This window comes from Charadrius vociferus, unplaced genomic scaffold (genome assembly GCF_000708025.1).
Source record: "Charadrius vociferus isolate BGI_N301 unplaced genomic scaffold, ASM70802v2 scaffold512, whole genome shotgun sequence".
NCBI classification, from domain to species: Eukaryota; Metazoa; Chordata; class Aves; order Charadriiformes; family Charadriidae; genus Charadrius; species Charadrius vociferus.
Genome location: NW_009647050.1, coordinates 332,480 through 359,779, shown reverse-complemented (window position 1 = coordinate 359,779; position 27,300 = coordinate 332,480). Strand labels below are relative to the sequence as shown.

General features: G+C 36.0%; 1 protein-coding gene across 1 annotated transcript; it reads right to left on the bottom strand.

Moving 5' to 3' along the window:
• Positions 1-3,823: 3,823 nt before the first annotated feature.
• On the bottom strand, positions 3,824-22,858 carry APPL1 (adaptor protein, phosphotyrosine interaction, PH domain and leucine zipper containing 1). Its single transcript, XM_009895737.1, has 21 exons — positions 22,766-22,858; positions 22,080-22,139; positions 20,080-20,151; positions 19,145-19,232; positions 17,736-17,777; positions 16,870-16,928; positions 16,246-16,392; positions 14,686-14,768; positions 14,422-14,580; positions 12,904-13,092; positions 12,374-12,416; positions 11,541-11,597; positions 10,724-10,815; positions 9,980-10,162; positions 7,604-7,653; positions 7,053-7,227; positions 6,916-6,952; positions 5,287-5,433; positions 4,979-5,029; positions 4,533-4,622; positions 3,824-3,973 (listed from the first exon to the last, which is right to left on the bottom strand). Exons 1-21 carry the CDS (start codon positions 22,787-22,789, stop codon positions 3,824-3,826), a joined length of 1,998 nt encoding a protein of 665 aa, XP_009894039.1. The 5' UTR covers positions 22,790-22,858.
• Positions 22,859-27,300: the final 4,442 nt, after the last annotated feature.

Sequence of the window (27,300 nt, the reverse complement as noted above, 5' to 3'; positions counted from 1 at the left end):
GGTCTGCAGTGTGTAAATCTATATAGTGTAGCAAACTTAATATCCCCTTACCTAAGGGAAAAAATGTGGCAGTAAATATGAGGCTGCAATTAGCAACATAAAAAGTTAGTCCTAAACAACACTGCTGATCCAGGACCTATGCAAAGTCACTGTAAAATCATGTACTTGAAAGAATATTTTCAGGAGCATCTGAAATAATAGTAGATGCATATGAAGCAAACTACAGCTTCAGCTGGAAGTGTTTGAAAGATCAGTCTGTAAGTAAAAGGCAATAGGAAAAATTAAACAGCAGAAATAAATTACAGGAGAGGAATCGAACCGGTCATTTACTTACAATAATAAAACGTTAAGGGGGTGAAATCCTACTGCAGTAGTTCCCAGGAGAACATGAGGTGTTTATATTAGTTATACTCTCAAAGAAAATACTAAGGACTCTTAATTTATTTTTTTTTTAAGTAAGAAAAATGTTTTCCAATGAAGTAGTTCTAAACCTCATAGGAAAAAAGGTATTTTTTATTTTGATTTTAGGGAGGAGAGCATGGATAAATCCTCAGCAGCTATTTTTTGCCTAGAGGTAGTTCTAGTTAGAGCACCATGTGCTCCTCCCCTTAAGCAAAACGGAGGAATTCTCACCCCAATGCTAACTCATTGCACCATCCCCCTTTAACTTCCGCATCTCTTCTGCCCTGCCATTTGCTCTTGCAGCTTTCGTCACTCTCCCAGATGCTTTTATATCTTTTTGCTCATTTTACACCACTGAAACTCTCCTAAATAAGCAAAAAACCAAAACACCTAATTTCATTCATGCATATCAATCTGTTTTATTTAACCACTCTCTTCAATCATTTCTCCTTTTTTTTAGTGGTTAAGATGAGAATCATCCCACACAAACACCATTCTTCACTCCTATGCTGTCTGTTGTAGAAAACTGCAGTTAATGGCATAGATAGAAAGCCTGAAAAGCAAATGGAATAATTCCAGTCATGTATTGCTAAATCTGAAAAATCCCACGATAGTAAATTTATTAGCTAAATTTATTCTCCCACTCTCTTCCTCATCTTTGCAGATTTATGTCTAAAATAGTAATGGTTTTGAGAAAAAAACAGAGTAACTAAATTTTCTGGCATTTCTTCAATAAGGCTGATGCAAAACAGGCTGCATATCAGAAATGCTTTTTGATGAGATGGCTGATCTATTACCTGTCTTCCACATGGAATTAGGGCTACTGCAGCTAAACTGCTTAACACATTAATCAATCCTACTCTTACAAGCTGGGGGATTAGATTCTAGAAACTGGAGACTACTCATTTCATATTCTTCCTGTGCTGTTTCAAAACTACTTTATCTTCAGCATGTACTTCAGAAAAATACAGTAAGACCAAGTAACCTTGAGCTATGCTGTCATATTATTTGGTAGAAAACAGAAATATCAATAAGTAAAAACAAACGAAAAAGAACAAAGAGCAAGAAACGTGAACCAGAACGATTTGCACAGGACAACTGGCTGCCATGCAACTATCTGTAAGCCTGGATTTAGGCACAAAAAAAAAAAAATAATATTGAATTTGCTGTCTCGCTGTACATATTTGTTGGCAAGAATAACACCAGTCTCTTAAGGATGAGAGATGATAATAGAAGACTATATATGAAATAAAAAGTGCCACTCCTTTTTAGAAAAAAGCCTCAGATTTGTGTGGTCCATGTGACAGTGTGTTAGCCAAATTTGGCCACAGGGCAATGCCATTTGGCCTGACCGGGCAACAGTAAAAGCAGATATTTCTGCAAGTGACCGGCTATTCTGGGGATGAAAAATGTACTGGAACAGGAGTTGCTAACTAACTCAGGAAAAGAACCTGGAGGGTCTCTGCTGCTCAGCCTCCCCCTTCTCTTTCAAGGCAGGGGTACCATGACACCCCCGAGGCCGCTCAAGCCCTGCCACAGGCTATGGCACCAGAAACGTCTGCTCTGAGAGCTGCTTCAGCTCCTGCTGCAGTAGCAGTCCCTGTGCAGCAGACTGTTAGCCTGGCCCAGGTGCTGCTCCCCCTTTTTGCCTGTGCCAGGAGCCAGACACAGTGAAATTCTGCACAGAAATTCGCATCTCCAGCATAAGAGGCAGGAGGAGACTGTCGTCTTTAGCCAACACAGGTCCACTCCGGTGCACGAGGAGAGTTAAGGATACAGATCCCTCTATGCACCTACAGACATCTAGCAGAGAGGGCCAGAGATTCCTCACTTACTCCATCAGCACTGAGCAACTCCAGCTATGAAGGGCTGGGTCACCACCAGCTAACACGGAGATATTCTGAAAATTGCTTCCATTCCTGAACACCCGAAATGCCCTGCAATGAACTGTAAAACATCTTTATGTTATAACTTGGAGTATAAGCATATTCTTCTCTTTCTACATTTCCTGTTATTTTCATGCCACAATTAGAGAGACATCTTCTGTTCAACTGGATTTTAGTATTTATAGTAATTAGTGCAAAAATAAATATTTCTCTTCAAACAAGTTTTCTGGATCAAAAGGTGAATGCACATTTAGTACTATACAAAATCAATATTACACAGGGTATGGAACACAGTTCAAATTACAAGCTGTAAACAGACACTGCTTTGAAAAATGCTTTACAGGATTGACTCTAGGATGTAGGATTAGCATAGTGTCTGACTATCCTGGTTGCAAAATCATTTCCCATAAAAAGACTTCAAGAGCCTCAACTCATTTTCAGTAAGTGTAGTGTACTGATGGCAAGGCATTTACTTATTCAGAAGATTTTTCAAATAATGGAATTCAAGATGTTCCTGCAACTCTAAGCATGTTTTATAAGAAGTGAAGTCAAAGGCTTACAGCTTGTTATTACATGTACTGGGGGAAAAAGCAAGAACGTGGCACTTGTGCTACAAGAATATATACATTATTCTTATCATTTGATAAGGAATGTTTTATACATTCCTCACGCAGCAAAGTGCAACTGTGTCTCATCAGCTCTTATTTAGGTCTGACAGTATTTTTTCTGCTGTTGAAAAGAAGCCTTTCAGCATTATATTCACTGAAAGATTCAAGACAGTATCATACGCACTGGCACAGGCTGCCCAGAGAGGTGGTGGAGTCTCCCACTCTGGAGACAATCAAAACCCGCCTGGACGCTGTCCTATGCAACCTGTTGTAGGTGACCCTGCTCTGGCGGGGGGTTGGGCTGGATGATCCCCAGAGGTCCCTTCCAACCCTGACCATTCTGTGATTCTGTGATACAGTGCAATATGAAACAAAAAATAAGATCTGTCTGGAACTATTGCACATCTCACTGATGTTAATAAGGATTTTTCTTTCTAAATCTAAGAACAATTATGTGCAACAAATTAGGTAAAGCTTAGCACTGTCTTATTTGGACATCTACTTTTGTTTCCAGCAAGGTGTTCTCCATACTGCAGTGTAAGGAACAAATTTCAGTGTACTGCTGAAGTCCAATGAGAGTTTAAAAGTTTTGCTTCAAGAGCAGTCAATAGCACAGAGAGGTAAGTGGGGGAAAAAAAAACCCCACAGGTTTTTTCCATACTGCAGAGAAGCCTTGAGAAAACATAATTTTGTAATAAACATGGTGGCATCACCATGCTTCATCTGGTGTACAGAAGAGAAATTATACTGACATGAAGATGGAAATCACTTACTTGAGAAAGAAAAATCAAGGCATGAGAGGGTCTACATATTGTGAAGTCTTTTATATAAATACAACAGACCCTTCACCTACATTTCACTTCTTGTAGAACTTGTGCCATTTCACCAGATATATCTAAGATTCCAATTTTAATAAAGTAGGCAACCTTAGGCTTCAGATTCTCTCTTCTTCTTTCCATCTTCTCCTAAATCACTGTCTTCTGACTGGCTGCTGCTAAGGACTACAAATTGTCCTTCTCCGCTGCTCTGGTTCGATCTGCTGGAAGCAGCTATCAACCGGCTTTGCTCCTCTAAGTCCTAATTTGAAAAGGGGCAGGGTGGGAAATCAGAAAAAGAATATTAACTTTAAAGCCACCTACAATTGATAGCAGGATACCATTACTATGATTTATAAACTATCTTTTAATACTATCAATGGACAACTCTCTGTAGAGAGGGAATTAAAGATTGAACAGGAAACCAAAATATTTACATTTCAGTAGCTGGCATTACCAGAACAGCTAACACATTAACACCTCTGTACCTATAATCCACAAAACACAGCAGGTCAGACCAAGTATCTTCTTCAGCCACAGCCTGCTCCCTGGAGCCCTCCCTCACTGTGTAACTGAACCCTCATCAGCAAAGGAAGTTATTTTGGGCCTGTGATACGTGTTCCTTCAAGCACTTCAAGCTTAAGTGCTTCTATAAAGACGTTTTGTGGTTTATCTCCTCAGAAGAGCTCTTTTTAAAAACTACTATACAAAATTTGCACAGGAAATACTTCTAATAATTAACTTAATTCCACTGGAGTACAAAACTGCAAACAAAAGTAAGTAGAAAAAAAAGAATATTAAGAAATAAGGATGAAGTGTACCTTTTCAATTTGTTTTTGTTTATTCAGTTCTTTTTGTTGTTTCTCTTTGACTCTATCTATTTCTTTTTGCTTTTCTGATGCTTTTCGATCCTAAAGGGCAAAAATGTAAATAAAGTAAGTTACAACAGCCTGAGATGTTTGACACGCTACCAATTTATATGAGTTTGATCAAAACTATTATACTACTGTTTTGATTATTCTTCTTTTAAAGGACTTATGTTTGTTAAAGGTAGCAAGCCAAATCCTATCTCGAATATTGTTCCATGATAGACAGCGCTCAAAGTCTTTTTATCTCAGGTTTAAATTCTAGAAAACCAATCTTTTAAAATACACAAGAGCATTACTGCATCTATAAGCATCTTGCAGAACACATTCTATTACACATATAAAATATACTTTCTCCCTTCCATTCACAAGGGTCCTTTGCCCGCCCAAAAGATTCTTACCAGTTCTGCGTGAAAAGCTATCTGTTTTGCCAGTCCAACAGAGTCACAGATCTAAACACAAAACAGATTTGAAATAATCAGAAAGACTCGAATAAAAATGCCTTTAAAATTAAGCCAGATTCCTAAACTAGATATGATAACATATTACAGCACTTGCAGGTACTTAAACTGTCGGCTTTAACTGTTTTTCAGTACACAAACAAAATACTGTCCCATAGAAACAAATCCCTTACGCAGCTTGAACGGATCCAACATCTTGGAATCCATATCAGGTTCAAAACTGTTACAAGTACAACCATCACCAATACCTTTTCCCCTTCGTTATTTGATTCAAATATATAGCAGATGGAAGTTTGGCGGCTCTCGACTCTCCCTCCTGAAGTTCTAAGCACAAATCCAAAAAGGCGCTTATTCTCCTGGTGCGTAGCATACAAGACTACATTGGGCAAAGGAAACTGCCAAAAAGGATCAAATATGGAGATATTAAAACTGGTTCCAAACATTGTCTGTACAAGTTTTCAATATACTGCACATTAATTACTTCAATATCATCAATACATAACCACACCATAAGAAGCTGCAACCTGACCAAACATGTAATCACGAAATGCAGAACGGTAGATTAGAAGGCAGGAATTAAGTAATTCAAAAGATAGGAAAATGTCTAAAAACACACTCAATGAAAGAAAAGGGGATCCCATTTGCAATGCCTTTCAGCCATTTTTTTCCTTTAAAGATACACCCTTCATACAAATTACATTTGTGACTAAACTTTCAGTGTTTGGTCCCAGATAAAGTCACTACTTCTCCAAAATCTTTACTGCAGTTAGTTCAGCTCTCCTGAATTACATAAAAGAGAGAGAAAAGAAAAAAAAACCCCAAACTAACAAACTCCATATCTTCATTATTTTGTTACAATAAAACCATTTTGCATTCTCGTTCCTAAAAGAGGGTGGACTTAGAAATTTCAAATGCATCTTTTTAAGACTTACAAAGGATACGTTTTTAAATTCTCATGGCCCCTACTACAACTGTTATAAACTGACAGGATGAGAGTTTTTCCTAACCTTAAATGTACACATTTGGAATACTGCACGTGCACTCAGTTGCCATGTCTCACATGTAAAAGGTTATAGCTTTGGGGCAGTTTTGAACTTAACGCCACAAGGGCAAAGAAATTAAAAAGCACTACGTGAAATATCAAGACATTTTCACATGCTTAGGATTTCCTTTTATGGAAATGAAAGTGATTCAGAGTCTCAAAAAAACGGATATTTTTAAAGAGGACCCAAAGAAATTAATGACAGAGCATAAATTGTGCACAGAGAAAAAGGGGAAGGCGGGGAACAGATCTGAAATATGAAAATAAAGGCTGCTATTACTGAAGAATTAAGCTGGCCATATTTGATATCTGATGAAGAATTCGACTTACTTCTTTCAAGTGCATTTTTTGTAAAGAATTAGGAAAAACAAACAAACGACAAACTGTACAACGCACTCAATACAATTATGCATTAAAAAACAAAAACCCAAAACAAAAGCAAAAAACCCAAACACCAAGCAAACCCTTTTAGACTTCAGAACTAATTTGGCTCCACCCTTAATGTTACCTCTCTACTAACAATATAAATGTCTATAATCAAACACACTGTTAAAATACAATATTCTGTTTTCCTAAGATTCTACCCTATCAAATCAGGGGGGAGGGGGGAAGTTTGAAAAGCCTGCTTGACCTACTGAAATCACTTCCCTTAAACCTGATTTGCTAGTGTTTTCCTGTCTATTTTTAAATGTATGAATTAGTCTCCTAATTTCAGTGGAAATTTATCTGGAAATCATGCTGTCAGTGATTTTTGCTAACATCTGATAGTATATTTAAACTAGGAGAATTACATTGCTGGGTATTTATCTTAAAATCACAGAATAAAGTTACTTACTCGTAGTCTTGTAACTTGTGTCTGTGGATCAATTAACCTAAAAATTTGTTTTTAAAAACAAACCAGAAAGTAAATTTTACCAAAGTGAAAGATCATTCTGTAAATAAACATCAGTAGAAGTCAGGAAGCAAACTTACTTTAAACAGTCGCAAGTGACTAATAAATGTGATTCTGTCATCCTGAAAATGTTATGGATGGCACGAGCTGCAAGTATTTGACGCATTGTTTCATAAACAACATCTGGACTTTCATCAGACTTCACCTCCATAGAGCCAAGAAATCTTACAATAAATAACTGATGAAGAATTGAATCTAAGACAAAGAAGAGCAGTGAAAAAAGTAAAGTCCATTTTGGGTCTTCCATTCAAAACTAAAGATGTACCGCAATCAGGGAAACTCCAGACTTTTAGTAACTTGGAAAGAGATTGCTCATACTTAGGAACTAGAGGTATGATTACTAAACAGCAAGTCACACATCTTTTCATTTGGTTTAATATAAACAAAAGATGCAATGAATTCTTTTTAGAAGACTTTCAGACAGCAGCCTGATTTAACTCATCTACTACACTGCCAACGTGCTAAGCATTCTAAAACTGGTGTTAAATTAGGAGAAGCTACAGATTAAAACAGAAAAATAATTTTCGAATTCTATTTTTTCTTTTGCATTGAAATGAAATTTTTGCTTTACCTTCTGTTTCAGATTTTGAGCCTCCAGATTCACCAAAAGGATTTGTGCGTCTATTAAAAAATGAAAACATTAAACTGGGAGTCAGATTACAGGAACCACTAACGATTAATGTAGTAATCTCATGCTGCATCAAATAAGAACATGTAATGATTTCACAGACTTGTAATCTGGAGGAATAACATATGATAAATCATATCGACAAGCAATTTAATCAGGAATGAGACATACATTGCTATATTCGAGGGCTCAAATTACGCAAACCATACCACATATTATTGTCCTATTGCTGCCACAGACAGTTTTGCTCATATGGTATTTTTTAATACCTGAATTAAGCCCAAGTCAAGACCTTGTTAATATTTGAAAAGGTATAGTTTTAGGGGATGAAATTTCCCAGAACAGCTTCAGGAAGTACAGCCAAAAGCTAGTTCTTACAGTACTCCACAGGAACACCACACTTCTCATCACTGTCTCAAGTTGTTGAATTACTTACTGAAGAGAAGTCACTGGTTTTGTTTCAAATGCAGCTTTCTGAAAACATCACTGGGGTTTTACTCCTAGAGGGTCAAGAGAAATGTGGCTATTTCTGGCTCTCAAAGACAGAATTGCTCTCAGTTACAGTGAAAAGTGAAAATACTCTAGGCTTCCAAGTCTATGTTTTTCAAAAGCAGTAAAGCAATGCTGAAAAGAGTATGGGGAATGGGGAAATTTTATTTAAAACTTCTAAAGAGGAAAATACCCCTTCTCTTTTGCTAACTGATAGCTGAAAAACTATAATCAAGGGTTCAATAAATTTCAAATTAGGTTTTATAGGGGAGTCACAAAGGTGTCACCTCTCAATAGTTAGTGTTCTTAAAGCACATTTCAGAACTAAAAGAAAAAAACGTATCAATCTCTCTTGTTCAATTACGTGTCATACTGACTGCCAGTTTTATTTTGTCAGTGAAATCTTTCAACTAAAAGATGTCTAGTTTAAAGTAATAAAATTGTTCCAGATTGGACTCTGAAGTCAAGATGGCATTGCTACAATGTTTATATAACATGGACACAACCAAGAATCATCCCAGTAAATGCTGACTTGTGTAAACACACTAAAGGGAAAATCTTTCTATTAGAATCTTTTATTGCTCAGACTTTTCTTGTCATTTAAGATTAGAGTGTAACAGTAAATGTAAAATCTCACAGGATCTCTCAAAAGGCAAAAATAAAATTTAAATATATGTCATCAGTATCAGAAATGAAGGAAAGTCTTTTTTTAAAACAATTAATACTTCTAAGGTAGCATGTTGCCTATCCGTACAAACACTGCACTTCTTTATTGACAGTGATGGTTAACTGAAAATACTAAGCACAACTCTGTATCATTTCTGCTATGAAAACATGTTTTTCTAGAATGGAATTATAACTGATGACATGAATTTAGCTCAAGTATTAACCTTTCCACTTCCTGGAATACAGTTCAGGTCTATTTTAAATCAATATGTTCTTAAGGATCTAGTTAGCCAACTGATTATCCTGCTATACCAAACAACAAAAAAAAAAAAACCTGTCCAAAAAAGAGGTGAATACATATAATTTTAACTCTAATGTATCTGTGAGGTACAACTGAAAATTAAAATATTTTTTCTAGAGTGCGGGGGATACAACACATTACTGTGACTAGAGTCACATAAATTAGTTTTCAGCTTTTTGGCTTTTTTTGTTGTTGTTAAGAGCAGCTGGATCTGCAGTTATGGTTTCTTAATACCTGAATTCTGTACATACAGTTCCAGAAATGCAGTGCAGAGTTACAGGTTTTTATTATTATTTTCTAATTGGAAGTTTAGAAAAAAACAAGTAGGAAAAAATATTTTTATATTTTGAGAAGAGCTCTTAGACAATTTTAACTTGTCTGTATATGAGATTACTCTAGAAGCCTAGATCATTTTCACTCACCTTTCAGGTTAAGAAGAGTGTCATCATATGCCATCATCACCTGGAGGCAGGGCTACCAAATTTCTCTTGAGTTTCCAAGAGGAAATAACCCAAGCTGCTGGGTGAGCAAGCAATAGGAAAGGAAAATACTTTGTGAAACCAAAAGATTGAAATAATTCAAGAATAAAAGCATTAGCATTAAAGTGAGAAAAGCGGCTGCTAAATAGAAAACTACACCTTCAATCTAGTGCATGTAATTAAACCATTTTTTTTTACAAGTCTATTTAACAATTTAAAAATTATGTTTCCTTCACTGGCTGCTGCAAATTTTGTGACACGAGTCAAGGCAAAGGCAATGTGTGGTTTGGAGCTGCAGCCTAAACATGATTTTCTTGTTTGTTTGTTTTTAAATTAATAACATTAACTTCAGGAATTTTTTTTCCTTCCCTCTACATTTCCTACCTGCCCGACTGCCCTGAAGATTTTCCTTGCCCAGGCAGATCTTCACTAACTGGAGAAATTATGTCAAATTGTATAGGAGTGTCAGGGGCAACAAGGGAATCCAAGGAAAGTGCCGATAAAGCTGCTGATTCAGATCCCAGTGACCCTGTGCTGCTAGTACGAGCTGCAGGAGCACGAGGTTGTCTAAAACAAAACAAAAAATCAAAATGAAGATATCTTAGTTTCAGAGTGATTCATAATAAATTAAACCATATGGGAGACCAATGCAATATTCCAAAACTTGGATATAAATCAAAACAAAACTTAAAACCTAAAGAAGATCAGGGTATAGTAAACAAAAATGGAGTCTACGTTCCTAGTCAAATTTAAGTTAAAGTTATTACTTGCATTAATAATTGCATCAGATTGTGTTATATTTCATACGTGATTATATACAGATGTTAAAACAATCCGAGGTCTGCTTCCAGGAGCTGGACACCTTAAGGAAAACCTCATGATTTCATACAACAAACCAGACATATGATGCAACCAACTAAACTGTCTAGTCAGCTGAAAATCTGTATTACATGTAAGAGCGGATGCTAGACAATGCTAAAAAGGTGAGTTCAAGAAATTTTCCTCTAGCCTATCACAGATTTAGTTCTGAATGTAGAAAATTTTGTTGGGTTTTTTTTTTCCTGGAACTTTATCTAAGATTCTCTTTATAGATGTGCTGCTCAAATGACCTATCGTTCATTAGCTTACACAGCTGGCCGCATACTCTCATGCCTCTGCTGAAAGGAAGGAGATGGAGTAACAGCCTCCAGAGCTGACTGATTTACACGTGCAGCAATTTCCTGCAATAGAGAGATGGGAAAAAAAATAACTGAAAACATTTTCCTCAAAATAAGCTTTTAAGATTTTAGTTTTATTTATATACAATTGACAGAAGTTATAAACTCAACCCTGTGTAAGAATCTTACAGTCCTTAATTTTTACTAACATAGTTGTTGGGCCAATTCCCCTAATTTAGCACGTAAAAATCACAATGTAAGTTTGTATCAATATGAATTTACTATTTAAATATAAATGTAAACCATATAAATGACATTTGTTTACTTACTTACCCAAATTCTCTATGTGAAACAAATAATCAACTTCAAACTCTTCAAAAGGCAAATAACTCTTTCATGAAGTGAAACTATGTCTTTCCTACAAGACGGCTTATGCTCATGTAATTCCTAAGATTGTTAGTTCCCTCTAGCAGAAATCAAATGTGTCCATCTGAATTGTCACATTAATTTGTAACAAAGTATCACACACAAAAACCAAATACAGGCTCTTGAAGATGTCACAAAGTTACACCAAATATAAAGGTTCCATATTCTTTATGCTTTCTATATAAGCATGTAGGTGGAGAAGACAATGGACTGTATGCTTTCATACCATGAAAAGCTTGTAATTAGACATGTAGGAAGTACTCAGCTTAATTCTATGCTATCCAAATAGATCCAGTTGATCTCTTTTTAATTTTGTGCATATCTACATCATAACGTATTACTATAAGTTTTAGTACCATTACCTCAGGGTTTTCACTTAGATATATCTGTTTAGATATGTTGTTTATGGTGCATATCCACTGAAAAAGAGAGGGAGGAAAAAAAAAAGAAAAAAATCAATTTTTCATAGTTTTTTTTAAACAAACTTGATTAAATACCTGAGTTGGCTAGTTTCAGCACTTTTTCCACTTTCTTTGTAACTTCACGGAGCCAAACCAGTATTCTGCACACCCACCTTGTCATTACATTCACTCCTATCTGCATACTGCACCTTACAATATCAGATTTTACTTGAAAAAATTATTTTAGTCACACTGAGGATCAAAACTAAAACAAGCTTAAATCACAACTGAGGAATTAAAAAAAAAAATCAGGATTCTCCGTACTCCATTGTTCTGTGACTGCAGATGACATTGTTTCCTCAAGACATTATAAAGATTCCATCTGCCTTTTGTGGCATTTGCCCACTTCTTGCATCTGTAAGCTAGACTATCTTCTCCCTGTGCTATGGAAAAACATCTGCTTCTGCTCCTTGCTTTTCAACTTTTCTCCGAAGAAGAAAAATATGGTGTCCCACTGAACCCCAGCTTGTTGGTAGGGTTGTCACCTGAGCTATCTAAAAGAAAGCACAGCAGCTGCAGCCCAAATATCACAAACTTGAGCTGCTAAAGCTGACTACAAATTCCCTTCCTCCAGTGAGGCATCTGAGGGCAAATGAGGTCATTATGGATAGAATGAGTTAAAGGTTCACTGCTTAGCACCTAGAGAATATAAAATGAGCAATCCAACTATTGTTCAAATAGTTCTATGCAACAAAAAAATCATTTGACTCCATGCCAACCTCCTATAAGCTTACCTCCTCATAATCTTTTTTACTCTCTGCCTGTAAGATTGAAGACCTGAAAGAGAAGAATGGAAAAGACAATTTTGTCTATTTGAAATGCTTCACAAGTGCATTCAGAAAGGAAACTCAACTTTCATGTTTGTACATAACACAACAAATTAAGAAAAGCTGAAGATTCTGTGTACGTGCTGGGTGCAGTCAACATTTAATTGGGTGGGGAGGAGGGGAAGAAATCCATGTTTTCATTTCAATTGAACAAAATACTGATTGTGCCCATGTAACACCTAAACACCCACAAAATGCAATAGTACACAATTGTACACTGATTATGGTAATTATATTCTGAAATACCACTCAGCTACATTATAGAACTGATAAATAAAAAACCCAGACATTACAAAATTAAAAAGACATGCCAATTTTGCTTCTAAATACCCCCAAAACCTATCAAGTTATAATCCGGCAAAAGGTAGACCATCTTTCTTCTCTTAATTAGTGGGTCTAGTATTACTTACAGGTAACAGTAATGTAAGAATACTTACTTTTTACCATCGAAAGATGTTATCTGAAAACAGTACCGTCTGTCTTCGCAGTCCACAGCCATTACAGAACAATTGTCTATATCCATGACAAGTCCCCCAGCCACATCACCTCTTGCCTGGCTCATCAAATTTCCACCCTGAGTGAAGTAAAACTGTCTCTCCCAACTGGAAGATACCAGCCCTGTCTTACTAAAAGATAAAAAGAAGTTCTTAGTTAGGAGATTAGGAGTTCAGCTGAGCTATATAAATTAGAACAAAAGGAAAATCACTTGGAATACACCATCTGGGCACTTAAGAAAACTTTTTCCCCATTTAATGTTTTACGTTAGCTTTACAGCTAAATTAGTCTCTTTCCATCTGTTGCTTATTTCATTCTAAACCTATTGCTGGGCAAAGAATACATAAAATAATTGCTTTCTTAGATTGTGTGAAACTTAATTTAGAATATAAAGGCATTGTTTTTGATGATCAGCTTTTACGGTACTGCTTTACATGATACACATATTCAAATTGTATGTATTATCAATATAATGGATAAGACCTCTGAACTCTGCACTTACATGTGTAAGACTAAGTTTTGAAGAACTTTGTGTTAAGCATTAGCTTAGTCAGGTAAGATATTTCAGTTTTCCAAGTCTTTTCTACCATTCAACAAGATTTCCAAAATTTTGCTTAGAGCTTGTTTAATTTTGGGATTTTTTTTTTGGTTGTGCGTTTGTTTTTTTTTCCTTACAACAACAGAAGATGAACAATCTGAAACCAAAAATCAATAACACTTGCAGTTTAGCTTCCTGTTTTGCTCAGATAGTCTCTTCCATATTTATTGCTGCAATTGTGTACTACTACAGAAATTCACGCCTCATTCAGTGAGTATGGTACTCTAACTGCTGTTGTAAAAGGAATCTACATTTTTTTTAAAGTCCTTGGAGCTTATTACATAAATTACAGAAAAAATCTGAGTGTTACAACTTATTTTTAATAACTATAAAAATCAACTGCTAGACTTTAATAACTGTAGTAACAGCTCCCTCCAGCGGACAGAAGTCTACCTTGTGAAATTGAGGCCATGAGAACTGTGTTTCCCTTAACAGAGAATGTTTTGCCTTGTGTATCTCAAGCTTGTCATATTTTATTAGTAACTTGTATCCCAAAGCTTTAACAGATACTTATATAACACTCCTGATTGCTGCAATCTTGTTGTTTTCCAATTACAATGTAGTGAAATTACATTCTCTTAAACTTCAATTTTCCTTTTTGATGTGAAAATTTAGGCAAAATTGGACTAAAATCAGGATAGCTATGCTTTGCACCTGAATGACACTCTGTCAGTGTAACAATGAAATCAATACTAATTAAGTGGAGTCCAAAGAAAGAAACAAAATCGCTCCTATGTGACTGATTCAACTGAGCATGTAAAATCAGCATAGCTAACTTAAAAAAAAAAAATTGCATCCTTTTTTAGCTTTCCTTTCCCAAAATTAAATATTCTGGAATTTTTAAGTAACAAGTTAGTCTTACTTTCTCGCATTGAGATAGCCAGCTTTCCGTGTTAGGTTTCTATGAACGGGAAATTTCGTGGTGTCGGGATCAGGCAAATACAGTGGATCACTAGCTACTTCCAAGTCCTCTATAGTTTGTTGCACGTTTTCTACTTCGCACTCCATTTCCCTGCGAACACTAAGTAAATAACATGTTATTAACAAAGATAATTTATTAATAAAGTAGAAACAGAAAAAAATAATTGTTTTGATAATAGTCTAAAATTCAACAAAACCAACTTACTTTTGTACACTTGTGCCAATATTGGTCAAAAATTCTTCCAACTGCTCGGTAAGATTTTCTGAACCCATTTTAAAAAAACTTATCTTTAAAAAAAAAAAAGGGGGAGGAAAAGGGAGAATTTAGTCATTGATAAAACTACATTAACAACTAACAGATGAAACTATAGGAGGTTAAAGTTTCTCAGAGGAATCTGTTTTCATCCCTCATTCCCACCAAAGCCTCTCAATAAAAGGAGCAGAATGCATGTTTGTGTCTGCAGGTGAAGGTTGATGCTGACATTGCAGTGGGATTTCATTGTGCCAAGAGGATGTGCACAGAGCCACCTGGAGGAAATACAGAAATATGCAGAAACTGCCCTGGAAAAGAAACAAGGTTTCATCTTTTAGTGATCCCAAGGTGTCTCTATAGTTTTTTCAAGCCCACCAGTTTGCTAACTGTTGTGTTATGGGTGGGGTTATTTGGGGGGTGCAGGAGAGGGGAAACCTGTGAGGACTTGTCCAGGGATACCCTCCAACTGTGGAGCCTGCCAAGGAGAACTGACAATACGTATCTTAAAAACAATGTACTCCATATTGCTCCAGAAAAAGTGCCCGATCTAAATCGAGTTTAGCCACATGAAATCTCAGACCAGGAAGCTACGGCGCGTGGCCCTGCCCTTCCCATTCTTAGATTCAGCAAAACCCCGCACCTGACCAACAGGTTGCACTATCTACTTAGTTACAGAAGACATTTAGAGCTTAGTTCTTAAATACAAGCTGCAAAGTTTCAAAAAGAAGCAAGAGTTCTTCTTGGACTTGGACAGCTTTCAGACAGTACTCAGGACGCTGTGGCAGTGCCAGATACTGGAAAGTTTGATTTTTTTTTAAAAAAAAGATACTGACAACATACTTCTGAAAATACACAATAAGTCTCTCCAAAGAAATTTTTCATTGTTTTATTTTCTATTGCACCCATCCTCAAATAAACCAATTGTGGACTCATTTATATTAAACAAAAACAAGCCAAAAAGATTTTTAGCACTCCAGTTCTTCCACACCCTTGATTGAAAACACTAGTGATGCACCTTTGATAATTATCTCATCTCAGAATAGCTGCCACAGGAAAAAGTTTAACAGTCTCCACATTACTTTCTAAGAAGGTACTCTTCCACATGGACTTGCATGCATGAACATCACAATCAATTATTCCTATTAGTGATCCAGTGGGAAAAAGTACCCAGCAATGAAAATTCAAGCAGTGCACAAAATTTAACCATCTGGGTTTTGGGGTAGAATTAGACCTTTATATTTGTCACCCAGACTTTCCTAAATGATTCTCTGATGGGAGTGAAGACACATCATGACGAGATTCATATATCAAGTGGGAAATGACTAGTGCCAGCTAATGACAGCAGTCATGGCAGCAGCTATGACAGCTACAGGGATGAGGATGGGGTATGTCTTTTTCTCCATTTGCTTCCTTGGATCATAAAAGGGGTCTTGCAATGGATCAGTATATCAACCTTCATGAAGCACTTTTACATCTTCTTTCAGACCTACAGCTTTCAGAATCTGAAGTTACCTGAGCTTGCATGTATCCTAGCAAGGGTTCTAGCATAGCAATTTTCTTTTTGTACTGAAGAGTATTTAATGCACAGAAATAATGCATCATAGTCTGATGTTGTTTTTTCCTTGAAGTGTATACATCTTCTGTAACTTCAGCCTTGATCTAAAGACACACAGACAGGGGAAGGGGGAAAAAGAAATGTTTGAGACTTGGTGTTCATCACATGCCTTCTGAACAGCTTTAGAGCCAGCATGGAAAAACACAACGTTCTACACTCTATCAGCAGCGGTCGCATATTTTACCCTACAGTACTACTTCTCTAAATTATACATGAGAGATACATGAAAAACAAATACAGCATTCTTTTCTCCTTAGAAAATATGGTTATTTCTTTACAGAAATAATTTGAATATAGTATCACAACCTTCATCTTAGAGCATTTTCAGTGTTAAAAGACAGGAATGTATTTAGGAAACCTGCTTTTCTGTTCTGAAGCTAACTAGACTGCTAAAATATAAACTATCAACCTTCATGGGGAATCTGCCATACATTGTCTTCCACCATAAATACACGTATTAGATGAAAATTGTTTCTTATCTTCTCTAAAAATCTCTATATTAAGTATTTTATTTTACAAACCTTTTCATTTTCCCTTCTTTTTGACAACCGGCTGTATCTGGTAATGGCAGCATCATGGTCTAAGCAATCAAGAGAGAATTTATGATAATTTATTGAATCAATGACTTATGAAACAGAGCAGAAAACCTTTTATATCACTATGTGTTGCACAGCCAGCTGAATGCAAATTCTGTCCTATTAAAACCTTTAAGAATTGTTCTTGCCTGTTTATAATTACTTCACTGTCACAAATACTTGGGCTGAAGAAAAATTCTAACCAGATGCAAACATGGCCAAATTGTTACAAATTTCCCCAAACATCTAATAGTCTTCAAAGAGAGAAATGTTCTACAAGTAGAGACAACTTTACATTATGAAAACCTGCATCTAATCTTTCTTGCTTCTAAAGCAATGGAGCAATTTACATTAAGAGAAGCAAACTCCTTAGTTAAAGAATATGTTCTCTACGAGGATATAGTAGAGCTAGCTAAAAAAGTAACTTCTGATGATAAGGAAGATAACTATCAAACTAATTTTAGGGGGTTAAAATTTGTTTATTAATCTTGTCCTGACTTTAAGTGAGCTAGCACCTTACGTTTTTTAGTAATTTTGGTAGCATAATCCTAAATTATTTAATAATTATATATACATTCACAGTATTGTAAAAAAGATTAATATTGTCCATTTCCTTTAACACTTCAGTACACAAAGCAGGGATTTACAAAAGTGAACCAAGGAAAGCTGGGTGCTTAAGTATCACTGAAAAAGATTCCACCTTAATTAGTTACTTTAAGCCATGGAAATATCTTTACTAGTTTTCTGAGTAAATAATCTACAGTAATACTGTTGTCTTCTAATATGTATAACATTAAGTATTTTACACTTACCATTGCTTGCAATTTGGAAAACTTCTTTAAGAGTTAATATCTCTACAAAACAACACATCACAATTTAAATAAGTTGTTATCAACATAACATTTATGTATTACAGTTCTGGTCTGAGTTGGGGAAGTGGAAGCACAGGAGATAGGAAAGTATCACTGGATCAAAGGAAAGCCCCAAACACATTGTGATTCTTCCTACCTACAATTAGTCATGTTCTAGATGGTTATATTGTCTCACTGTGTCAGGAAACAGAAAACAGTACAATACTTTGCACTTGGTTCTGATCTGGATTGTGGTATTGTGTCATATTATTACATAAACAAGCAGAGAGCTATGTTCAAATTTATCGTAAAGAAAAGGTAAAAAAGATGGAAAAGCAGTACAGAAAGTGCTTAAGAAGTCCATACAGAAGTATGGTATCATTAAATACTACATAAGTTGGTGGTTAAAAACTTCCAGTGGGATAATTCATTTTGTGATTATTGCCTCAGGGATGCTTCTTTCATAAATATTAACAGATTTTTCTCCAGGTCCTGCGGAGTAACATTAGCCTTGACATACTCACGTTCCCTTGCTCAAAAAGCATTATCTATTTAATCCATAATTTTGCAACAAACTATTGCCAAAGACATATTTTCCAGGATTCATAAAGAGCTAGAAGACTTATGGAAGAGTTGTAATTTTAATTTCAATTTTGACTTAAAACGTTCATATGTTAGGTATACCCACTCTAGGATGTTCACATTAGGGATTTAAGTTATTTTGGGTTTAACTATTATCATTTATATTTGAAGCCCATTTGCTACACCAGTCTATTCACTTCAGCCTCTCAAGTAAAATCTACCAGACTCAGACACATTACATATTATTTAGGCCAGGGAGAGTAAGATACAACTGTTACAAAAATAAGAAGTCGGAAGCATCTTATGCCTGTACGAAAGAAGCCACCTATATTACCAGCAAGCTTAAAGAACCACCTTCCTAAATCTTAGTAATATAATAAGTACTACAACATTGGCACTTTGCCCTTTGAGTTTAGTCCAGCCATTATATTGATGTCATGGTATTACAATATACAGAAATATTTCCTGAACATGCAAATTATTTGAAAATTATTATTTGCTAATGTGTATAGTAACTGCAAAATTTTCATCTTGAGTAGAAGATAAATGCTTCCATAATATAAGTAACATTTTTGTTGCAACAGTAGTAGTATTAAGTTCTTCAACTGTAATAGTCTTATGAATAGAAATAACTTAATTTTTTTTTTTTAAATTGGGAGATGCATACTTTTGAGAGCTGAAAAATAAGTAGCATTTTCTATTTAGTGAAACGAGAGCTATGGAGATTAAATGCTATGGTTTTGCTATTGCTGCTGTTAATAAAAACAGTGTTTGTTTGAGCACTCTACCTTTTAGATCCCTTTCTTTAAACTGGGTAATAGGAAACATCATTGCATCCGCAAGTTGAGTTGAAAGAACTGCATGGCAAGAGCTGAGCTGTAAAAGACAAGAGAAAGAAAGAAGGAATAGAAATAACTTAATGAGACTAAAGGAAAACAGTGCGGAGACTAAATCAAATCAAGATAGGTTGACATCAATTTTGCTCAAAGATGACATGTACAACACTAAACATAATTTTACACATTAATTTTTGTGCAGCTATTCTCTTCTAGGTTCCTGATCTCATCGCTAGCTCTTTATAGAAGACCTTTGGAGTTTAGTATTTTTTCCTACTTCTCCAACTTTATTCCAAGTTACTGCACCATGTCAGAAGATGGCCTCATACATTCTGATGACCAGTCAATTTATTTCTCCAGTTTCCCTCCAGCTACATCACAGCCCATCTTTCATAGGTTACAGAGGTAGAAAAAAATGTGTTCTTCCTTCCAAAATGCTGTTTAAGTAGTGTTAAAGGTGAGGAGAGGGATGACAGAAAAAAATCCCGATTCAGTTCTTAATGGTACTAAGCTGTCTTTCAGAAGAGTCAGTCTGTGTCTCTAATCCAGAGAGGTTCCTTTGTCAGTCAGGTATCTGAAGTCAGGCAACACAAATACCCTCATGAAAAAAACATTTCTAACTGCTATTCTGTAATGGTTTTTGGCTGCATCTACATTGAGTTAAACTACATTCTTTCTCAACAATGTATCTTCATTTTGCTGAATTGTTTCTTTATCTTCAGGTTCTATAACTTTATATATATGCTGCAACATACAATGCAGTGTTACCTTACAAATGAAAACCATTTCTGTACCTCCTTTCTTAAAAAAGACTGGAATAATTAAGCAAGTTAAAGTCTATACATGACAACGTTAGCAAAGTAACAGAAACAAATACAAGTACTTACTTCATCTATCACTTTTGCAAATTGCTGTAAAGTGGAAGTCATAACTTCATCATCTCCCCCTAGTGGGAAACGCTAAAAGAAAATAAAAGGAGACATGTTGTTTGTAGGGTTTTCTGCCATTCACAAAACTATATTAATCATGTCTATGAGTGTATTGGGTATTCCATTATTTTAAAATATTAAACAGTTAAGATACACTAAAGCACTCCCTTATTGTCCTGTGAACAAGGAATATTTTTTTGAGGAAAAAGTCATGAACAATTCTCAATTTTTAAAAAAAATCTATTTTAAAGAATAGATTAATTAATCTAATTAATAGATTTTATAAATTAATCAAAAGATTATTTACCATAAAAATCAAGAAAGATGCAGACTTGACATCTATGAAGATTTTCATCCAGCTTTGCAAATTAAAGTCACCAAAAATTAAGCAATATTTGGTGTTCATCTTAAACTTCTAGCTCTTAAATTATGTGAAAATTTTAAATCATCCACAAGAGTTTAGTTTACATCCAGAAGAGTTTACATTGCAGTGCCTTGACGGAGGCAAAAGTATGACCAAAATGGTCACAACTGAAAAAAGAAATAAACCAGTTAAAACATTATTTGTGTATTTTTAACCTAATCTCCTGACTGGGAAAAAAGCAGTCCAATGGAGACAAATCAGAATAATAAGTTAAAAGGTCCAGTGCTAATTTAATTCTTCTTTTAATTCACAGCAGCTCTATATAAAACACTTGGAAATATAAAAAACCCAACTTCTTTATTAATAATTTTGAGCACTTCCTTCCAGCTTGTTAGGTTACTCCCACGTTATTCTCAATGACTGTAACAAACTGTAATTGAAATGATATTTGGTGTATATTTTGATATCAGTAACTGCTAATGAATAAGAATACCATGCCCTAATTGGTTCTTCTAATCTGAAGCTGGTTCTTTTTATTTTGATTTTGCAAATACTACATTTTTGCTAGAAAACGGCAGAAACCGTGCAATTCATTAAATAGCTATGTCATTCAAGACAACTTGGTATTGTATCAATGTTAAAACAATTCAAATGACAGTACTGTAGCTACTTCTAAAAAAAAAAAAAAAAGCATAAATAATTTAATTCTCTGTACAATTCAGACTGCTGCATCTTAAGCAGCATTTCCAGTCTCTCGTTATGAATACACGAATTTTTTTTTTTAAAAAAAGACACTACATCTCTCTGTTTCTCCATCTCTTCTTAATGGGACCACTGCAGGTATGAATACCCACTATTCTTTTGGATCAGCACCATTGTGGTTTTGATCCTATCTGCATTACACCTATTCTATAGTAACAATTAGCAAAGGAAAAATAAAGCGTCATGTCACCCTTCTAGAAAGATTCACTGAACCAAAATAATTCAGAAATAGTACTTTTTCCAGTTCACCTCATTAGATGGAGAATGAGGATAGGGAGCGCCAGCCTCCTTGAAAGGAGTGACTTTCTGTTTTTAATGTGCATCTCAGAAAAGGGGTCCCAGCAGCATGGCTACAGATAGCATGTACCATGAAGAGTTTCCTACCAGTAGAGAAAGTTATGGATTCCACAATCTGCGTTTTCACAGATAGAAAATTATTCTCACAATAAGAGTAAATTATGGTTGTTAAATGGAGACTGCTCTGCAATCTCTTCTCTTTGTGACTAGTAAAATTAAAGCACTTAACAATAAACAGGTCTATAAAACAAAAACAACCTACCACCACCCTCCTTAGCAACCCCCAAAACACCGATCCAAAAGTAAAATATTCCATAACTTACTAATATTCATCATGGTAAGTGGAACTTCATTCTGTATTAGTTGGAAAAACTACAAAGACGACAGTAGATTCTTTTGGCAAAGATTCGTGCCACCAACTACAGCAGCTGATTTTACCTGGACCAAATACATTTTACATTGTGCTCTGGGAGATAAGAGACTAAAATAACATGTAGTCCTGACCACACAAAGACAACAATGATTTGCACAGTACCTGTTTCTCATATTCCTTCAGAAGCTTTGAAGTCAGATGAGTTGCTGCACTTAATTCATTCTGATTAAAACACAAAAAAACAAACAAAACCCCAAGCTTGTTACTTTTTGATTTAAATTAATAAAAAAAAAATCACATATTTGAAGAGGGAACTATTACAGACTTGAACTTGAACAGACTATGAAAAGCAAGGGTGACAAATCAGTAAAAAAGTCAAACGGTTCAAGTATATACAAATTAAAAATACAGCCATAAACTCATTGTTCAGACAAAACACAAAATAGATTCTGCTTTTTGCATAAAAATGCAGTTACTTATAGATGGTAAGTGAAACATGAATATATTGTGGGTAAAAAATAATCTTCCACTTGGTACATACTATTATACACACTAAGATCACGACAGGAAACACTTCAGAAATAGAATAAAATTACTACAAGACCAGAAAAATCTTTTCATTTGTCATAAGAAATTATGTTGCAAAAGAAGTCACAAGAATTTAGTCTTTATTACTCCCTAATGTACAGAAAAACAATCATTTTAATTCTTATTTTTATTTCACTTGTACATTTAAAAAATGTGGAAGTTTAAAAAAAATACTGCTTATAGTAATTTCAAAAGAAGCAAGAGACATGAAATGTGGTTCAAAAGCTTTATAGTGCATTGAGGAATTTCATTAACACTACCTGTGCATCATATATTCTGTGCATGGCTTGAAATAACTGGTTGATGTAATTGGAAATTGCAGCAGCATCTTCTTCAAATACTCCCAGCAAGGACCGGGTCTGTAAAAACAGAACAGCCAAAACACTAATATATCAAGTTAGCAAAGCAGTATTTAAAGGTAACAGAATTTCAGACTCAAATAGCATTGTTTCAGGTTTCATTACTGACAAGTTTATAAACCCTCCAATACTGTTTACAGGAATGATACATGTTGCACACCAGAGAATCTTAAAGATATCACAGCTCAGCCTCACTCCTACAGCCAGCCTCTCTCCATGTTAATACAGGTACATTTTCAGAGAGGAAAGGACCAAAGGAGATGAATAAGTGTAGAAAAAATGTTGGAACTGTGGTCAACTACTGGACCCACTATGGTACATCCCTGAGGAAAAGGTAAAGGTGACTGGTATTAAATAGCGTGCCAGGTACACACGTTTCTTCTGCAGTGAGATCAAAACAAAGGCTGTGGCTTTCTGATACTATCCATCCTGCACGAAGACCATTGCTGGCTGTGTTTGGACCTATAATTCACCTGTGCAATTACAGTCAATTCTGTGATCAAAAGACTGAGGAACTAAAAGCCAAACCAACAGTACAACCTACATGTCTTCTCCTCACCACTCCACAGTGAAAGGGAATGGAAAGATCTGTCCTTTTGTCCTTACCCCAGCTTGTCGGTCAATCTGTTCCTTAGCTGCCGTCACCCGCAAGCTTGCTGACTATGCATCCTATTGCATTGTTCGCATCACTGATGAAGGTGCTTAACAGTATCCACCTCAAAATCAACCTCTTTATCACTGTTGACCTATTAGACTTCAAAACAGTGATCACTACACTCTTTAAGCCCAACTATCCAGCCAGTTTTTCCACCGAGGTCACAGTCCGTACCTCTCCATTTTGGCCAGAAGGATGTTACCAGAGACCGTGTCAGAATCCTTGCTTAAGTCAAGGTAAATGACATCCGCTGCTCTTCCCTGTGATGAAATGACTGACCCTGCACAAGAAGACAATCAGGTTGCTCAGGCATAATTTGCCCTTAAGCTTAAATGAGATGCTGACTCAGTGTTCTTGCATCCTTTTTGCACTTGGAAGCAATGTTACTCCTCACCACAAGGATATCAAATTGCTTGCTTCCACCAAGACAAAAACCCAAAAGGGGGAAGAGCAGAAAATGCACCTGTAACTCTGCACAGGCTACGCTAGCTTTTCCTAATCTAAAATACTGTTTAGGATGCTTGGATGTGCAAACAGGACTATCGCTTGCAAGACCCACAAAATAAGCCCTTTAACTCCAGTAACGTTTTAGCAAGAGGGCTGTGCTTTCTTTTCAGGTTTACACTAAAATTAATGTCCAGACAGAAAACGGAAAGAATTGTAAGTATGTAACTGTAAAAGATTGTTAAACACTTGAAATTGGAAATTCTCTTTCTTAGTCTTCCTTAGGCTAAATAACTGTAGTTTCCTCAAAGAGGAAGGGAAGGAACTTGCGGGACCTGGGAAAAGAATGAAAGACTGACACAAGTGTGGACATGAAGAAAACCTCTCTGATGAGATTAGTGAAAAGCACTGGGTCGCACTGCATGTGAATTGTGGGGGATTTATGACTAAAAGTTATTCCTATGACAAAGACTTGTCTTGAAATGATGTAGATTTTAGACCATCTCCCCTTGAAGCATGGAGGTCTTTTTCAGCTACTTCTCTGATTTTCTGCTTTTAATGATAATCAAGGAGTACATATTAAACCTGCATAAAGTACATTATTTGACCATTCTTTTGATATGCAATTCTTTTATTTAACTTGATATCATATAATACCTACAAGATATTTGAATAAAATATATATATATGTAATCAAACAGCATCATCAACACAATAAATCACGTTAATGTAACAGTGGTTCTAGTTTATAAAACAAGTGGAAAAGTGGGGTGGAGGAGGAAAGAGGTGGAGGAGAACTCAAATGTTTGGCAGGTGTGGCAACATGGTGTGTCATCCTAATAGCTGTGACTCTCCCATGAAAGGAGACATATATGAAAGAATGCAAAAGGAAAAATTACATGGTACCATAACCACTGAATTATATACTTATGACCTTTAAACCTGAACATAAATAAACTCAAACTTGTAATTTTACAGGAGTATCATGTAAGGTTTCTGGATTATGCTTACTCTTTAAAGCCAAACACTGTAGAATTTGCTTAGCAAAAATTAGATGAATTGTTTACTCATATTTCTAGTAAAACTTGGCATCACTTGGTGTGTTCTTTAAGATGCACTCATCCCATATATATAAGCAGGTACACTAGAAACTACCACTGATAAGCTGCACAAAGAAACCACCTAGTTATAAGTCAGTGAATTGTTAAGCATTCTATGTCACAATAGGTATGGTAGTGTAAGTGACATGAGACAGAGCCTGTACTATCAAGTCTCTTGGCTTTTGTATTGTGCAATGGTTTGGGAATAGAAATAAGTTTGAGCAGAAACTCTCTCTAAATACATATACGTAAACACTAAGTATGTGTGTAATACCTGCCCTAAGTTAATAATTAAATTGCACTGCTTTGCATAGTAAAAGACAATCTAAGCTGGGCATTTGGTTTACGTCTAAAAACACAGTGGTTAGATTTTTATCTTGTGACAAGAGGAAATGAATGGGTTTTGCCACTTTAGAAAAGCCTTTGCTTCCCTCAGATACAGAGTAAGTTTGATATGATGTTTATTTTATACCTAAAGTTAGTGCCTGAGACATGTCTGAAGGTGCAAACTCCAGTCCATAGTTCAGCACTAAACAATGACCTAGGTTGATGATCGTTATCAATATTACGGCATGAACACATCAATCAGAAAGTCATGGCAACTCCTAATGAAAGCAAGGTTTCTTCTTTCTTCAAGCAACATTTGTTGCCATTTTCATTGCACTGATTTCAAAATAACAGAAATAAACTAAAGTAATAGAAGACTATAGAGTTGTCATGTTCTTCTAAGAGGCAGTTACCCTGAAATATGATGTTTACTGAAAGATGTAAAATTTTGTACCTAAAACAGAAGAAGATATTGGCAAACCTAATAGTTTAAGCACATCAAACTCACTGGGCTGAGATAGACTTTGCTAGTCTGTATCACAAATAACCTCAAATGAAAGATTCTAGGATTTATAATTATATTCCAATATGTAACTTTTTTGCATGTGCATTTGCATGACATTCCTGTCTTAAGTGCTTTGAAAAAAATACCCTACATCCCACTTTTTAAGGATGTTAAGATTATCTTACATTTGATATTTCTATAAATATGAATAGTTATGACTTCCATGTACTGAGAACAGGCCTTCAAAAGATAATTTTGTTAAATTACTATTATTATGACACTTTCAAAAATTCTTCCTCTTCCTGACAGTACATCAGATTTAGTCTCTGGGCCAGAGACCATACTACAGGCTCGATCTCATCTAACATCTAGTATTTGAGCTATATGGGGCACTGTCCTTCGGAAAGCAATGATACAGTTTCTACATGGCCACCTTCTGTTGATGCCTTTTCTAAGTCATCCCCCCACTTGATGTAGATTTGTTAAAATGGTTGTCATTTTAGGGGTTAAAATTACCTATTAAGCAAGTGAAAGTTTCTCATCTTATGTTTGGGGAATCAAAACTACCAATGCATATGCTATTACAATACAGGAAGTCTTGCTGATCTACATAAACAATGCAGCAAAACAGGGATCTTAATTCAAAAGGCTACAGTGAAAGAAAATATATTGTAAAGTGGGTTTTTTTTCACATCTAAGAGCACTACAAAGTACTTGCTGTTGTTGCTGCCAGCAAGAGAAACCAGTGCAATTGAATACAGCACTTCCTGCTTAATAGTAGTATGAAAGAAATGCCAATGCAATATATGGCATCACTGACAAAGGTCAAGCAGCAGAAATGGAAATGAAGATACCAGAGCAATTAAAGGCCTCTCAGCACCACACGTTTCCCACCCACTCACGGCATTAACAGCCACCACGATAACCTCATCCAATAACTGCTTTTCATAGGTATCTATTAAAGCGTTTTTAGTAAAAGACAAAGATAAGAAAAATCGTCTTGAGAAGTGAAGACGAGCTCTGTCAACACGATGTCTCCAAAATAAATCGCGAATGTAAATGCGGGGGCGGAGGCAGCAAGGGACTCGATGCCCCTACCCTGACGCCCGATGCCCGAGCACAGCACCTCTGCAAAATCGCCACCGAGCTCGCCGCCCTCAAGCAGCTCATCAGCCCGCAGGACACCTGAGGGGACGCGGCGATGGTGACGGGACGAAGGGACCGCGGAGACTGGGGGGACACCTCGCAGGGGGCACTGCCCGAGCTGACAGCCCGAGAGCCGCCACTCCTGGCCCCGAGCCCCTGCCACGCCACGGAGGCGAGGAGGACCTGGCCGTGCACCAGCGTCCCTGCCCCGCTGCCGGGAGGGTTTCCCTCGCTCCCGGCCGCCGCCGAGGCTCCCCCG